This window comes from Plecotus auritus, assembly GCF_963455305.1.
Source record: "Plecotus auritus genome assembly, chromosome: 1".
NCBI classification, from domain to species: domain Eukaryota; kingdom Metazoa; phylum Chordata; class Mammalia; order Chiroptera; family Vespertilionidae; genus Plecotus; species Plecotus auritus.
In genome coordinates, this window is record NC_137770.1 from 30,368,118 (window position 1) to 30,385,015 (window position 16,898).

Below are 16,898 nucleotides of genomic sequence, written 5' to 3' on the forward strand. Positions count from 1 at the left end.
TCATTCTCGGGCTGTTGAGTTCACCCAGGTCTCCTGGACACTCCTCATTTCTCTCCTCAAATTCCTGCTCACCTTTTAAGATCAGCCCAGCCTGCAGGGGGCCGGGCTTCAGTCTCCTCACTCCTGGAGCCCTCAGCCAGCATCACGCATACCCTCAGCACAGGCCCTTGCTTCCACAGAGAGCAGAGACCTAATGAACTCGAGCTTGCCTTCTGTGCACTGCAGTTTAGCAGAAAGGGGCTGACAGCAAGAGGAACAGGCTGTAGAGGGAAACCTAGCCAATCAGACCACCTGAGGTGTTGGTGGGCACACAGTGTGGTCTCCTCACCTTCCTCAGCGACATAGACCATAATGGCCGCTGACATGTCCCTCACCACCTCTCTGAGCCTCAATTTCTTCTCCAGTAAACGGAAGGCGTAACCACGCACCGCAGGAGGCTTTGGCGAGAACCGAATAAGTGAAGGGACGTAAGTGCCTGGCACAGGGCAGGTCCTCATAAATGCCAGCTCCCACGAAAAGAAGCAGTCAGTGATAAAACGCTTTTTTTAAGAGATAGCTGTAACTAAAGAGAGGGAGGAAGGTTCACTGATGACCACTAATCATTCTGACCACAACCTTAAATGAGAAATAGATGCATCTTACATTACGATCAAGTTTCCCTGTATGCACATTTAGGTGGACACACAGACGCGTACAACTGAAATAAGAGTTTCGCAAAAAACAATACTACCCTCACTGCCATTGCCTGTTATGTTCCATTCTGTTCTCTACTGATCTACAGTGTTCTCAATCCCTCTCATTTTTTAAAAACAATGCTAGTGACAACCCTCTAAATTGATTTCATAACCAATCTGCGTTTTGAAAATGCTTAACTAGACTGTCGTCATAACAGTCGGAGACCGGAAAATAGGCTAACAGCTCCCAGACACATTTGGAACAACAGGGGGTGGAGACAAAACCCGAAGTGTTTTCTGCAGACGGTTCATCCCTAAGCACTCCCACAGATGTCCCTCTTCCTGCAGGCAGCTTGTGCACAGACACTTTTTCATAAACAGCCCTCCCTGCTTATTCCCCCCTGCTACGAATTGCATCCTCTTCAAGGACCAGTGTCTCGTCTCTGCATTGCACACGGAGCAGGGGCTCCGTTTCTAAGCACACTGAGTGCCTACAAGCTGTATTCTGGCTAAAGTTGTGCTAACTCAGGTGGAGGAAGCAAACAGGGCTGGGGGAGGGCCCACCTGCCAAAGGCCTTCCCGATGGCCGAGGGCCGGGCCTCGTAGTAATATTGCTTGTATTCGTCCATCCATACCTCTGCAGTGCGCTTGGTATTCCTAAAAGGAGAGGAAGGAGCAAAAGAAGGTCACCGAGGCGGCGACAGAGGTAGGGTTAGGATCAAGATCAGCTCTGTGCATTGATGAGACCATGGGGTGGTGAAAGTCTCAGGAGCAGATGCAGAACAAGACTGATTGGGATGGTATAAATGAGCATAATCTTTCTGGAGAACAATCTGTCAATATCCACCAACTCATGTATACTCTTTGACGCTCCACTCCCAGGAATCTATTCTACCGACAGACCTGCACGTGGGCAATAAGGACATGTACAAGAATATCTGTTTAATAAACATTGGCAGCAACCTCAAGGCCCATCGGTGGAGGATAAGGAACTCCTTCTACATGGCGGAGTACTGGGCCACCTTGGAAAACAATGCCATGCTTGAGATGCACTGACGGGGAAGGATGTCTGTAATTCAGTGGTGAGTGGCAGAACAGCATGCTGCATAAAAATCACAGAGCAGGATCCCATTTACATAAAAACACAAACCCGCGGTGTACATGTGTGTGTGTGTCTCTCTCTCTGAACTATAATGTGAAAATGTATGAAAAGGCCTGTGGCTAGGGATATGGATGGGCAGACGTTGACCAAGTCAGAGTCAGGACATGGCGTCCGTGCCTCGTCTGTGGGGGCAGCTCCCAGTCGGTCGTTTGGCTGGTTTTCCAAGACCCTCAAGGACAAAGATAGTCAAGGCAAGAGAGACCAGGTGGAACAGCCCACCTTCATCCTCCCACCCTGAAAGCACCTGGGAGGGGGTGTGGGGGAACCAAGGCCCGGAGCGCGGGTGGCTGCCCAGGGTCACTGAGAGGCCCGGCTCCCAGCTCCGTGCTTGGTCTGTGACCTACCTGATGTAGGTGAGGGCGTTGCCCTCGGGGAAGTTGTAGGGATGCCGTTTCCTGAAGACATGGCCCACCCGGCTGCAGGGCACGATCTCCAAGCTCCCTCCGCACATCCACACCCTGAAGGAGAGCTCTGCGGGAGAGGCAGCGTCAGCAGGGGAAGGAGCCCGTGGGCAAGTCCCGCTGCGTGAAGATGGGGAGGGGCTGCCTCCCTTCCCCTGTGTCTCCCTGGAGGCACCTGCTGGGGTCGAAGCTCCTGGGCTGTTTACATAGGTGCATTCACTCCTGACCTCACCACATGCCTGTGCATACACACCCTCCCCACCTACCCATCCCCCCCCACACCCCCTCCACACACACACCCCCCCACACACACCCCACACACCCTCACACACCCTGACATACACCACATACACAAACACCCTCCACACACACATCCCCCCCCCACACCCCACACACCCTGACAAACACCACACATACACACACACACACACACCCTCCACACACCACACACACACACACACACACCCTGACATACACCACACATACACAAACACCCTCCACACACACATCCCCCCCCACACCCTCACACACCCTGACAAACACCACACATACACACACACACACACCCTCCACACACCACACACACACACACCTCCACACACACACCCTCCCCACATACCCATCCCCCCCCACACACACACCCCATACACCCTCACACACCCTGACATATACCACACATACACACACACCCTCCACACACACACACCCCACACACACACCCCCACACAGCCTACACACACACCCCACACACCCCACACACACACCCCACACACCCTCACACACCGTGACATACACCACACATACACACACACCCTCCACACACCCCACACACACCCTACACACACACACACACACACACACACACACACACACACCCCACACACACCCCACACACCTGCACACACCCTGACATACACCACACATACACAAACACCCTCCACACACACACACCCCACACACACACCCTCCACACACCACACATACACACACACACACACCCTCCACACACCCTCCACACACACACCCTCCACACACACACACACACACACACACACTCCACACCACACACACACACCCTCCACACACACACCCTCCACACACACACACACACACACTCCACACACCACACATACACACACATCCTCCATAAAAACACCCTCCACACACATCACACACACCCCCTCCACACATACCACATACACACACCCATCCTCTACACACTCTCCATACAATGCCCTCCACATACACCCCCTTCACACACACCACACACATCGTATACAGACATCTTACCCACACACCCTCCACACACTCTCTACAAACATACACACCCTCCACACAGACACCTTACATATACTCTCCACCAACACACACACATACATACACATTCTCCACATACATCAGACACCCTCCACACACTCTCCACCAACACACACTCTGAGCTCTGGGAGAGCAGTGGGAAAGCTTTGAAGAAACACCAAGACCACAAGTAGAAGGAAAAGTGAATCAAATGGCAGCATCACTTCCAGCCTCTGTCCAGAGAGCCCCATCCAGACATGAGCTAAGGAAGAATACATCTGCTCATGGGCCTGTTCTGGGCACCTGCGAGGTTGGAAAACCAGCCATCAACTAAGCCAGCTGGCTGCCCCACCTCCCTCCTGCCCAGGGTTTCCACGTACAGGCTGCTGGCCCTCTTCCTGTGGGTGTGGTGGTGACGCTGAACGAGCGTTGGCACAGGAGTAGAATCCACTCTATCAGATGAAATAAGGACAATGGAGAAAAAGGAGGCCAGTGGGGGGTGGGAGAGGGCGAGTGGCACTGGGGTGCGGGGCTACGATTTTAATTGGGCTGATTAGGTAAGTGGTCCCTGAAAGGGGACGTTTGAGCTAAGGCCTGAAGGAGGTGAGGCCCGAGTCTTGTGGCTCTCAGGGGAAGGGCATTCCTGCAGAGGGATAAGCAAGGGCCGAGACCTAGAGGGAAGAGCATGGCCGGCACGGTCGAGGCTCAGCAAGGAGGCCCAGCGGCCGGAGCGGAGTGAGGTCGGGCAGGGCCGATGGTGTGCGTTTGCCGGGGGAAAGGCAGGCGTCAGGATTTTGGGTTTTGCTCTGAGTGATGCAGGAGCCCCGGCAGGGCCTTGAGCAGTGGAGTAACAAGATCTGAGTACGCTTTGAAAGGATCCCAAGTGTGACTCCCAAGGATTTCACATGCAACCTCCCATCCCCGTCCTGTAACCCCTCCCCCCGCCCCCTACCCCACACCCTCAAGGCGGACTCTGGCTCCTGAGTTTGGCTCTCCCCAGGCACCCAGGAATGAGCCTCAGTTTGGGCATCTCCCTTTCTTCAACAAAGAGACAAAATGAAAGGCCCCAACCCACCAGCAGCAGGAGTCTCCTAGCTCAAAACTATGGCTAGCCGAGAGATTCCTTTGAATTTCTTCTAAGAAACAAAACCGTCTCCAGAACCACTCCGCGGTTCACCTTTCAAGTCTCCCCACCACTGAGCCCTTGCCTCAGGCAGAGTTTGAAGTTAGCTATTTGATCATTCACTTGTTTCTCTGTCAGACCCCAGCCTAAAAAAAAAGAAAGAAAGAAAGAAAGAAAAGAAGAAAGGCCTCTGGATGCAGGAGCGACCCTTTGACCCTTGTTTCTCAGTCCTATAAGTCCTTACAGGAAACTGGCTTTGCCAAAGCTCCCTCCAGGCTGAGACCCAGGACACAAAGGAGGTCACTTAGGCCTAAACATGTGAAAGGAGGTCAGAATGCAAGGTTCACCGCACCCCCGTTCCTAAGTTTACTCCTGGTTTCGGGTTGGGATCGGGCCTGGATTTTTGTTGTTGTTTTAATATATTCTTACTGATTTCAGAGAGAAAGGGAGAGGGAAAGAGAAACATCAATAATGAGCGAGAATCATTGATCGGCTGCCTCCTGCACACCCCACACTGGGGATCAGAGCCTACAACCCGGGCATGTGCCCTGAACTGAATCGAACCTCCTGGTTCATAGGTCAGCACTCAACCACTGAGCCATGCGGGCCGGGCTGGATCAGGCCTGTTTTAAGCCCCACTGCTCATCTGTTTCCTGATCAGGGAGAGAGAAGAAAAACCTGTACCTCGTGTCTCAGAAACACAGACTGTGATTGATCACACCTCCCAACACTTAAGAAGCTCTGGTCTAGGTGTGCCACACACCTGTTAGACATGGAGTTTCCTGACTGAAATATGGAAGGCAGCGTCCACCTCAGTTTTCTCACCTGTGACATGGGTGCGATACCACCAGCCCTATTTACTTTGAAAGAAACCTGGGTAGGATGGAAAAGAAAGCAGTGAGAAAAAGCGCTTCAAAGGACCAGGTCCCTGCAAGAGCAAGAACAGGCCTCTGATTTACAACCTCCAAGTACCTGCCCTGCTTTGTGGACACCTGTAGGGTCCCTTGGCACCTTCTCCACCTGCTCCTAGTCCGGGAGGCTGCCTGTGTGGGCTGCACCACTGGGCTTCCTATCTGCGGGGCACAGGTTCAGCCAGCAGAGGCAGCAGCAGGAGATCAGAATGGGGAGAATGAGGTTGAGTGTCCTCCCCGCACCTGGGAGCTATGGGCTGGCTACAGGTGCCCCAAGACCACAATTCCTGTTGGATGGCGCTCCTCCCCATCTTTCAGACCTGGGGGTGGTGACACCCTCAAGAGCAGTCACCGGCCTTGCCCAATGCTAAGCTGCTCCTGTGGTTCTCTCTCTTTCCCACACTATCCTTTAATTACTCCCCCTCAATTATCCATGTCGGGTGTCCCACCTTTCTCTGGCCTTTAACCTGAACCTCACCAGCAACCCTGGGAATTCACTGGTTCTTCCCTTTCCTTCACTGGTTCTTCCCTTTCCTACAGCCTCAGAAGTAGTGATAATGGCTACCAGCACTGTGCCCTGCATTTCATTTATTTTAAATATTTTTATTGATTTTAGAGAGAGAGAGGAAGAGAGAGAGAGAGAGAGAGAGAAACATAGATGAGAGAGAAACATCAATCGGCTGCCTCCTGCATGCTTCCTCCTGGGGATCGAGCCTGCAACCCAGGCATGTGCCCTGACGGGGAATGGAACCAGCGACCTCTCAGTGCAGGGGAAGACACTCCGCCAATTGGGCCACACTTGCCGAGATGCCATGCATTTTAACTCATCGTCTCACTCAGTACTCATAACAGCCCCTTAAGGAAACGGAGGCTTAGGGAGGCTTTAACTTGCCCAGGGCTGAAAGCTTGTAAGTGATAGGCTTTTCACCCAGTAACCCAGTAACCAGTAACCCAGGGTACTGGTTAAATGTAAGCAGCAGGATCAGATGGCCAGGATTTGCACCCAGGCTTACATTTAACCAGTACCCTCTACTGGACACACTCCAGACTTTCTGGCAGGGAAGCAACAGGTGTTTAAGCTGTGGTCCATGATGCAGCCTGTATGTTCTTCCACATACATATCTAGCCATGTGGCCACAGGCTCCTCCTAACCACCTAATTCTCTTTGTTTACTAGCTGTGTGGTTCTGGACAAACTACTTAACCTCTCTGTGCCACAGTTGTGTGTTTTTTAATCAGTAAAATGGGGATAACAGTACTTACCTCAGAGGGTCATTGTGAAGATTAAGTGTTTAGAACAGGGCCTTACGAATAGAAAGTGCTCAGAGTTACCTGTTATTAATATTGTTGTTAACATTTTCCAACTTACCAAAGTTCTCTCCCCCCCAGATGTCCATCTGGGCATCATACTTTCCCAAGTGGTTAAACCAGGACTTGTCAATCACAAAGATCCCTCCAGCTATGACGGGCGTCCTGGGAGCAAGGAGATGAGAGAGGCAACACGTGAGCTTAAGAAGCTGGAAGACCCTCCACGTGCCCCCAGGGCCCCAGGCCACTGGCCCCAGAATCCCCTGCTTGCAGAGTCCCTGGGGCCTCTGTCCTCGTTGTCCCTGGGGCCCAGAACAGAGTCAGCACTTAGAATGTACATCCCCAGAAGCCTCGGTGACGGATACAGCTTCCCAGCAGCCTCCCAGGCCCCTGACCCAGGGAAAGAAGGCTCTCTCCGGAGCTCACAGTAGCCCTGACCTTATGGGCTTGGTGGGGTCTGTCCGGGCAATCTTCTGCTCCAGAGGGATCTGCTCCCACTTGAAATGCAGGCTCCAGTCGAATCCTAAGGGACAGAGGAGGGTGAGGACGGAGCTCAGGGCTGAGCCTTTGGTGGCTGTTGCCCCCTCACTCTGCCACCCCTCAGAGTCTCCCGTGATCCGAGCCCAGCTCACAGAGACCCTGGGCAATTTGTGAGTCATTCCTTCATTCAGAATGAGACAGGTCTCTGCCCCTGTAGAGTTCCAATCTACTGGGTAAGATGGAGATTGCAAGATCAATCAATGAATGGATAATATGTCAGTCGGGAGTGAAAAGTGCTAAAAAACTAAAATAAAGGAAGGGTGCCCATAGTACTCTGGGAAGGGCAGTCATACATTGCCCTCTGTTGAAGTGACATTTGAAAATAGACCTGAATGATGAACTAATCCATGCGGGTTTCTGGGGAAAGAAAATTCCAGGCAGTAAGTGCAAAGGCCCAGAGGGGACGTCCCAAAGGAGAAATGCCTGGCTCCCTTGAGAATCCCACTCAATCCCAAGATCGAATTAATGGTTATGTCCACTTATTGGAAGCCTGGGCCCCAAATATAACATCCACTCTGCCCACGCGCTCCCAGCAATAGATTCTCTGGAACAGTCTGTTCCATAGAACTTTCGGCAATGATGGACATCTTCTGAATCTGCACTGTCCCATATGGTGGACACCAGCCACGTGTGGCTACTGAGCACGTGAAATGTGACTAGTACAACTAAGAAACTGGATTTTGGATCTTTTTTTTTTTTAAATATATTTTATTGATATTTCACAGAGAGGAAGGAAGAGGGATAGAGAGCCAGAAACATCGATGAGAGAGAAACATCGATCAGCTGCCTCCTGCACACCTCCCACTGAGGATGTGCCCGCAACCAAGGTACATGCCCTTGACCGGAATCGAACCTGGGACCTTTCAGTCCGCAGGCCGACACGCTATCCACTGAGCCAAACCAGTTTCGGCGGATCTTTTTTTTTTTTAAGCATTCTCTCCTTTGTTGCCTGAGAGATGCTTAATATATATATATATATATATATATATATATATATATATATATATATATATATATATAAATGTATATATATGCCCTGACCAGTTTGGCTCAGTGGATGGAGCGTCGGCCTGTGGACTGAAGGGTCCCAGGTTTGGTTCTGGTCAAGGGCATGTACCTTGGTTGCGGGCATATCCCCAGTAGGGGGTGTGCAGGAGGCAGCTGATCGATGTTTCTCTCTCATCGATGTTTCTAGCTCTCTATCCCTCTCCCTTCCTCTCTGTAAAAAAATCAATAAAATATATTTAAATATATATATATATATATATATATATATATATATATATAATTGATTTTAGAGAGGAAGGGAGAGGGAGAGATAGAAACATCAATGATGAGAGAGAATCATTGATTGGCCACCTCCTGCACGCCCCCTACTGGGGATCGAGCCCACAACCCAGGCATGTGCCCTGGAATCGAACTTGGCACCCTTCAGTCCGCAGGCTGACGCTCTATCCACTGAGCCAAACCAGCTAGGGCTGGATTTTGGATTTTATTTACATTTAATTAATCTAAATTTAAGTAGCCAAATGTGGCTTTTGTCTGTTGTATTGGACCATACAGCTCTAAAGTCTTTTTAAAAAAATATATATTTTATTGATTTTTTACAGATAGGAAGAGAGAGGGATAGAGATTTAGAAACATCGATGAGAGAGAAACATTGATCAGCTGCCTCCTGCACACTTCCTACTGGGGATGTGCCCGCAACCAAAGTACATGCCCTTGACCAGAATCGAACCTGGGACCCTTCAGTCTGTAGGCCGACACTCTATCCACTGAGCCAAACCGGTTAGGGCCAGCTCTAAAGTCTTGACCAGAGCTGTCCAAAAGAAATATAATGCAAGCCACAGTTGCAATTAAAGTTTTCCTAATAGCCATATCAAAAAGCAACAAGAACATATGAAATTAATTTACATAATACATTTTAAACAAAATATATCCAAAGTATTATCATTTCAACTTGCAATCAATATAAAAAGTTACTGAGATATTTTACGTTCTTTCATACTAACACTTTGAAACCTGGTGCGTATTTTATACTTATAGCAAATCTGAATTCAGACTAGTCCTATTTCAAGACCTGAATAGCCCAACATGGCTTATGGCTACCATATCAGACAGCACAGATCCAGACCACAGGGGGTCCGTGTTAGGAATTCACGCAGATTGAGGGTTCCCCCTCCCCCACCTCAAAACAGCTGTCATATCGTGTCCATCTGCCAGGACTTGGCCATGGTCCCTGGGCTGGCATCACTTGGGAAGGGTGTGTCAATGTTTGTGGCGAGAGAGACTAGCTTGGCTGCCACTGATCGTGCCAGGAGCCTACCACTGCTGGCTCGGCCCTTTGTCCCCACCCCAGGGCTCAACCCAACCCCTTTTCATTTTCTGGAAGAAGGGTGTCATGAGACCCTCTGGCACAGCTGGGAAGAAGAGCATCAAGCCAAGGCTGTGGCCTGCCCTCACCTGCCTGGTTTCTGGTCTAGAGCCCCTCCCTTGCGAGCAGGACCCACCTCCACGAAGGTCAGCAGATGCAGCAAGGTAAGCAAAGTTATCCAGACTGATGACGTCAATGATGGGGCTCACCACGCGGGTGTGGTCCTAGGAGAGAAAAGGTGAGATGGTGTGAGGCCAGGGACTCTGTGAATAAAGGGCCAGCTGCCTGCTCTGGGAGGAAGGTCTCTCCGAGGCCTAAGGCCATGTACTCAGCATTTCCTGCAGGGACAGTCCAGGCTCCCGGGAGGGGTCCTGTATCATCACATCCAAGCTCCTGGAGGGTCCCACCTGGGCCCCATGGGCGCAATGCTCTCCCAGCCTCTTCCTCTCACGTCATGTTGAGCCCAGCTGGAATCTCACCTCCTCACCGAAGTTTTCCCTGATGGCTTCAGGCTGAGGGTTTCTTCCTCTTTAAAGCTGCTCTCACAATTACAGTCTAGACCAGGGGTCCTCAAACTTTTTAAACAGGGGGCCAGTTCACTGTCCCTCAGACCATTGGAGGGCCGGACTATAGTTTAAAAAAAAAAAACTATGAACAAATTCCTATGCGCACTGCGGGCCCGGGATGAGTCGGCTGCTAAGCAGGACAGGCAGCGGCACCCGGCGGGCCGGATAAATGTCCTTGGTGGGCCGTATGTGGCCCGCAGGCCACAGTTTGAGGACGCCTGGTCTAGACAATTCCTGGGACAGTGAATCACATGCTGCCTGAGGTAGTTCTTCTGCTGCTGGTTTGAACTGTTGTTTTATTCATTGTAGTCTACCTTTGTACATGTTTGGGTTGGGTCTTCTCAACTGGGCCACCAGCAACTTGGGGTTAAGGACCCTGTGTTCCCTGAGTTCCTTTCATGCTGCATCCACTTCAAGGTCAGACTTACTACTCCCTTCATCACCTTCAAAACGTTGGTGGGTAATGTTGATTTTACTAAAGTTCCTTTTTTTTTTTTTAAAATCCTCACCCAAGGAGTGAGGATTTTTTTCCCCACTCATTTTAGGGAAAGTGGAAATGTGGAGTGGGGGGGAGAGAAAAATGTCTATGTGTGCCGGAAGCCAATTCCAGCATGTCATAATTGCAAGAGTTTCATCAAAAGGTTGATGGAACTTGGGGACTCAACAAGGGCTGAGTCACATATATTATCGCCTGTTGGGAATGGCTAAAGGCATTTCCCAAAACCTGAAAAGGATGATTGTTTACTGCCAGACAACTCAGAGCATCTTAATCTACATGTTATTGCCTCCTACTGGCCAAACACCTGAACAGCCATAGGCTATTCCCCATTCTGACAATGGACTCTGTAGACAAACCCTACCTTTTGAAGTGTATATCTCCACCTTGCCTTAGAGCAGTGGTTCTCAACCTTTCTAATGCCGTGACCCTTTAATACAGTTCCTCATGTTGTGGTGACCCCCAACCATAAAATTATTTTCGTTGCTACTTCATAACTGTAATTTTGCTACTGTTATGAATCATAATGTAAATATGTGTTTTCCGATGTTCTTAGGTGACCCTGCTAGCTGTTGTCAACCTGTGGGTCGCTGCTGTAGAGCCTAAGACCATTGGAAAATTACAGTTATGAAGTAGCAACGAAAATAATTTTATGGTTGGGGGTCACCACAACATGAGGAACTGTATTAAAGGGTCACGGCATTAGAAAGGTTGAGAACCACTGCCTTAGGACAATTTGTGTTAATAAAAAGCAAGGGGTCCTGAAACAAGGAGAACTTAGTTTTCTTTAGCTAGGCTCCTCTGACTCCCAATGCCTTTCATAATTATCTTTCGTCTCTGGACTCTTACTTAAGTTGCACACAGCCTTTCTCCAGATTTCTGAACCCTTCTTAATGCCGGAACAAGAACCCCGGCATATGTGATAGAGACATATTGATTGGCTGCTTCCCACAGGCGCCCCAACCTGGGACTGGGAATGGAATCTGCGACCCTCTGGTGCGAAGGCCAACACTCTAACCACTGAGAACACTGGCCAAGGCTAAAGTTCTTTTTATTGGGGGGGAGGGTGTACTGGTGGTGGTGAATTGTCATATACCATGTGAAACTTAGTGCTCTCTATCAGCCCTCTGTGGAGGGACATGGGCCAGAGCCCCTTCTTCCTCTCCTTTCTCTCACACTGCATTGACCTGAAAATCCTCTTGTCTGAAACTTGAAATCTAGCTCTGCCCCTCAGTTCACACCCCATCTCAGGACGACACAAGCCTGGGAGGTGGAGGATCAGGGAGACCATCCATGGTTTCTCTGTGGGGCCTCACCTTATCCTTCTTAGAGACTTTTATATACTGAGATATAATTCCCATTTTCATAGCAATTTTATTAGATATAATTGATATACCATAAAATTAATCATATAAAAGTGTGAAATTCTATATTTTACATTTTTATTTATTGATTTTTAGAAAGAGAGGAAGGGAAAGAGAGAAATATCACTTTGTTACTCCACTTATTTATGCATTCATTGGTTGATTCTTGTATGTGCCCTGACCAAGGATTGAACCCACACCTTTGACGTATCCGGATGTAGCTCTAACCAATGGAGCTACCCGGCCAGCGCCCAGTGGTTTTTAATATAGTCACAAGGTGGTGCAATCACTATCTAATTCCAGAACATTTTTATCACCCCCACAAGAAGCCCTGTACCCATTAGCAGTCACTCCCCTCTACCCCCGCCCTCCTACCCCTGGCAACCACTAATCCACTTTCTATTTCTATGAATGTGTTTATTCTGGCTATTTCATATAAATGCAATCATATAATATGTGTTCTTTAGTGACTAGTTTCTTTTACTTAGAATCAGGTTTTCAAAGTTCATCCATGTTGTGGTATGTATCAGTACCTCATTCTTTTGTATGGTTGAATAACATTCCATTGTATGGATATACCGCATGCTGTTCACCATTCATCAGTTATTTCCATCTTTTGCCTGTTCTGAATAATACTGCTCTGAACACTGGGCACAAGTTGCTGTGGGGATGTTTTCGTTTCTCTTGGGTTATGTCTAGCCGTGGAATTGCTGGGCCATCTGGTAACCCTGCTTAAACTGTTGAGGAACTGCCAGACTGGTTTCCACAGGGCCGCACTATTTAACATTCCCACCACCAATACATGACTGTTTTTGTCCCCATCCTCACCAGCACGTGTTACTGTCCATCTCTCTTATTACAGCCATCCTATTAGGTATCTCACTGTGGTTTGGACTTGCGAATGTTGAGCATCTTTTCATGTGCGTGTTGGTCATTGTGTATCTTCCTTGAAGAAATGTCCATTCAAATCCTGTGCTCATTTTTAAATTGGGATGCTTTTCTTTTGATAGTTGAGTTGTAATCACCTCATCTGTCCAAATCCTTCCCATTCTAGAGAACAGCAGGCACATAGGAGGGGCCCCTGCAGGGGGCCTTGAGAACACTGCTCTCTCCTCCTTCCTTCTCCAGCTTCCCAGCCTAACCCACCCCACCCCCACCCAGCCCAGCACAGGCCCCTGCCTCCCCAGGAGGAAATCAACCATGCCCTTTCCTGTCATATGTTTATGGCTCACTCAGGCTTTCCTCCCGTTTAATTCTCACAGCAACTCGATGGGACAAATATTACAATTATCCCCATTTTCAGAGGAGAAGCTCAGTGAAGTGGTCACTCAGGAGGTAGCAGACCAGTTAGGCTCCTACTCTGCCTGCCCAACGTCAAAGACGGTTCACACACCCTCATGCCAAGAACCTGACGGGCACATCCCAGAGCCAGAACTCCCCTGGGGACAGACTCACCTCCTTCACCCGCTGCAGCAGGGGCTGCAGCCACTCGGTGTTCACCTCACAGTGGCTGTCCAGAAAGGTGAGGACAGCAGCTGAGGCCACATCCGCCCCGCGGACTCGGGACCGGATCAGCCCTGCAGGGGAAGCAGAGGGGTGGTGCTGAGCCCATCTGCTTCCCAGCCATCCCACAAAGTCTCAGGGCGCTCCGCCCTCAGGAGCGCAGGCTTCCTGTGATTGAACTTTACTTTGTACTTGTTTATTTCCTCTTTTTCTTTCTCTCGTCCATCCACAAAGCATCATTACTCCAAGGCCATTCTCAGAATGCCCTCCGTGTGCTAGACACTGTGCTGGGCTCTGCGGACACACTGGTGAACAGTCAGAGCTCAGGGGATGGAAACTTCAGTAAAGTGTGGTTTGACACCAAAGGAAAACCAGAAACCAAAGCCTTTCCCCACCTCCGGGAACCTCATGCGGTCCCCTGCAGCCGCACATCATGTGTGACGTGGAGGGACTCCTCTGCACAAGGACAGGCTGGAGTTAGCACGCGCCCTTCACTCACCTTAAGCATGTTATTTAACCGCTCTGAGCCTCAGCTTATCACCTTGAGATTCAGAGAGAGTACAATCCCTGCCTGTCATGGGGGGTGCCTGGTGCCCAAGAGGCCTACATGTGCTAGATTCTGCCCTGCGTCTACCCCTTTCTCCACAGGCTCGCCCGTGGCTCACCAACAGTCTGACAGTGGCCCAGTCAGGGGTGAGGAATTACCTGGTCAGGAGAGAGGAGGCCCAGCTGGCCCTGCTAGGACAGGCTGGAGGGAGTATGGCACCTGTCCTGTCTTTTTACTCCAGAGTTAGCTATAAAGCACCTAATTTAAACCTCCTTAATTTAATTACATAAATTCACATCTATGTGGGGCAAAACCCCAGGGAATAGCATATACCCACACCTAAAGGCACCTCACAACCCTGTATAGTAAGTGCTCACTTAACGTAGTACATAGGTTCTGTGGCTTTAAGTGAAATGACATATAACAAAACCAGTTTTTTTTTTTTGCCATAAGCAAGAACTAAGTTCCTATAGCAACTCATCAATGTTATAATGAAACCACATTATTTGGAGGACCTACTATACTTAGAGATTTCTCTCTCAAGGTCCATTCCACCATGAAGGTCCCCTCAGCTTGACTGGTCTTTCTTAAATATGCCCATCACATAAACCCATCTCTCTCTCTCTCTCTCTCTCTCTCTCTCTCTCTCTCTCTCTCTCTCTCTCTCTCTCTCTCACTGACACACACACACACCCCTACCTTCAGTGGCTCCCTACCATCTGCCTTATCAAGTCTAAATGCCTTTCTCTGGCTTAAGGTCCTCTGTCATCTACCGTCACTCCGCCCATTCCCCCTGCTGACCAGGCCCGGATTCTCCTGGGAAGGGAGCGGGAGCAGGAGCAGAAGGAGGTGAAGAGGCTGGGCTTTGGGGTGAGCCCCCTCCCCGGGATGGGATCTGGGCTCCTCTATTCATCCCCACCCTGGGGAAATTACTGAACCTCCTCAAACCCCAGTTTCCTTATCTACAAAATGGGGGCTATGGGCTATTATGAGGACTGACCGTGAGAGAGCAGAAAAAGTGAACGCCTACAGCAGGATGAGCGCTCGGGAGGAAGGCTACTAGCATTCCCTGTGTGCCCTCGACCCTCGCCTCTGCCTGCAGAGTCCCGGAGCCTGGAAAGCCCTCCCTTGCTCGCTGTCTCACAATGCCCCTCACCCAATCAAGGCCCACTCCCTGATCACCCCGCTTCCTCCGGCACCCTCTCCTCTGATCTCCATCCTAATCATTATAACCAGCCTGGTGCTGTGAATGCTGACCCCTCGGCTGGATCAAAGCTCTTCAAGGGCAGGGACCACGTTTTAGACTTCTTTTGCGTTCCCTAGAGAGCACAGTCTTATGCTGTCGTTGATGCCCAAACACCTCTTAGTTAGAAATGAGGTCCGTCTGCTTTATCCTGCCCTTTGATTGTCCCAAAGCATTTCTATGTAGCCTATCTCATTTAATCTTACAATCACCGTGCAAGGCAGAAAGAGGACTATTATTATCTCCATCTCCCAGTAGAGCAACTTGCCTACAGTCATGCTGGGAGAGGGGCTGGCCTGAGAAACAGGAGGCTCTTTCTAGAGACTTTGGTTCTCGCCACAGGAATGCACAGGGCCATGCTGGTTTGCATGACACAGCACCCAAAGGGAGTGGGGCGGGCAGAGGTCTAGGCCAAAACGGATCTGCGGGGGCACCCAGGGTCCAAGAACTTACCTTCCCTCCGGTCGTTGCGCAGGCACTTGACCTTGGGGATCCTGGTCAGGAGCAGACAGTCTTCAGCTGAGGGTGGAGAGAAGGAAGCTCATCAGATCACAGGTGGTCTGGCCACCACTGGAACTGCTCAGGCCCAGAAAAAGGGCTGGGGATGGGAGGCATGGAGGAGCATGGTCATCTCCCGTGGCCCTGTGTCCCACGCCCAGGCCAGACTAAGGACTGCCTGTACTTATGGCTTTGCCCCCAGGGGCGCCCGCACGGTCACCAGTTTAACATCCGTGGAGCTAGACTGACCGGACTATCTTCTCCCCGTGACAGTTGTAATAAGGAAGGAGGCTGCTGATGCTTCAAATGTTAAAAAATGTCACCTCATTGGTGTCCCATCAAAGCAACACCACTCTTTCCCCTCCTTGCCGTGCTGGGAAGGGAACCTAGGAAAGACTGAAGACTCCAGTGGCGGGGCAGAGGCCAGCAGGTGGTGGCCAGGACCACCTCAAGAGGGCTCGCCTCGGCATTCTGGGGAGATGGGGGTTTGGAGGGTGCAACGAAAGAAGGTGGATACTTACGATCTGAACTGAAGTCATCCACTAAAATGATCTCCTGGATCAGGTTGGCAGGAGTTCGGTTCAGGACACTGGAGTAGTGACAGGGACAGAAGAGCCCAGATTTAGGGGCCACTTCTGTTTACTTCTCCCTGCCATGGGGCTCCCCCTGCCCAGCTCGGGGGCCAGCACACTGGCCAAGGGCAGCTGCTTGCAAACCTTCGGGCCCTGATCAATGAATGAGCAGCACCGTGTTCCTCAGGCTCTGCTAAGGGCCCAGCTGACCTGCTGTCTGGCCCCTCAGGCCCCTGGAACCCACCCGGGTGTGGGGTGAGGACTGCCCTAGTTTGGTTGTTGGGGCAGGACCTGCAGCTGCGCTGGCTGCCTGCCCGGGGG

General features: G+C 50.5%; 1 protein-coding gene across 1 annotated transcript in view; it reads right to left on the bottom strand.

The window, feature by feature from the left end:
- GALNT16 (polypeptide N-acetylgalactosaminyltransferase 16) overlaps window positions 1-16,898 on the bottom strand; it is an 88,821-nt gene that overhangs the window by 11,867 nt on the left and 60,056 nt on the right. Inside the window, exons 4-11 of the mRNA XM_080658295.1 lie at window positions 16,527-16,594; window positions 15,961-16,026; window positions 13,670-13,791; window positions 9,925-10,012; window positions 7,313-7,397; window positions 6,936-7,039; window positions 2,181-2,307; window positions 1,239-1,331 (exon numbers count right to left, since the gene is read on the bottom strand). Coding sequence (XP_080514421.1) covers window positions 1,239-1,331; window positions 2,181-2,307; window positions 6,936-7,039; window positions 7,313-7,397; window positions 9,925-10,012; window positions 13,670-13,791; window positions 15,961-16,026; window positions 16,527-16,594 — 753 coding nt within the window. The remainder of the gene's footprint in view (window positions 1-1,238; window positions 1,332-2,180; window positions 2,308-6,935; window positions 7,040-7,312; window positions 7,398-9,924; window positions 10,013-13,669; window positions 13,792-15,960; window positions 16,027-16,526; window positions 16,595-16,898) is intronic.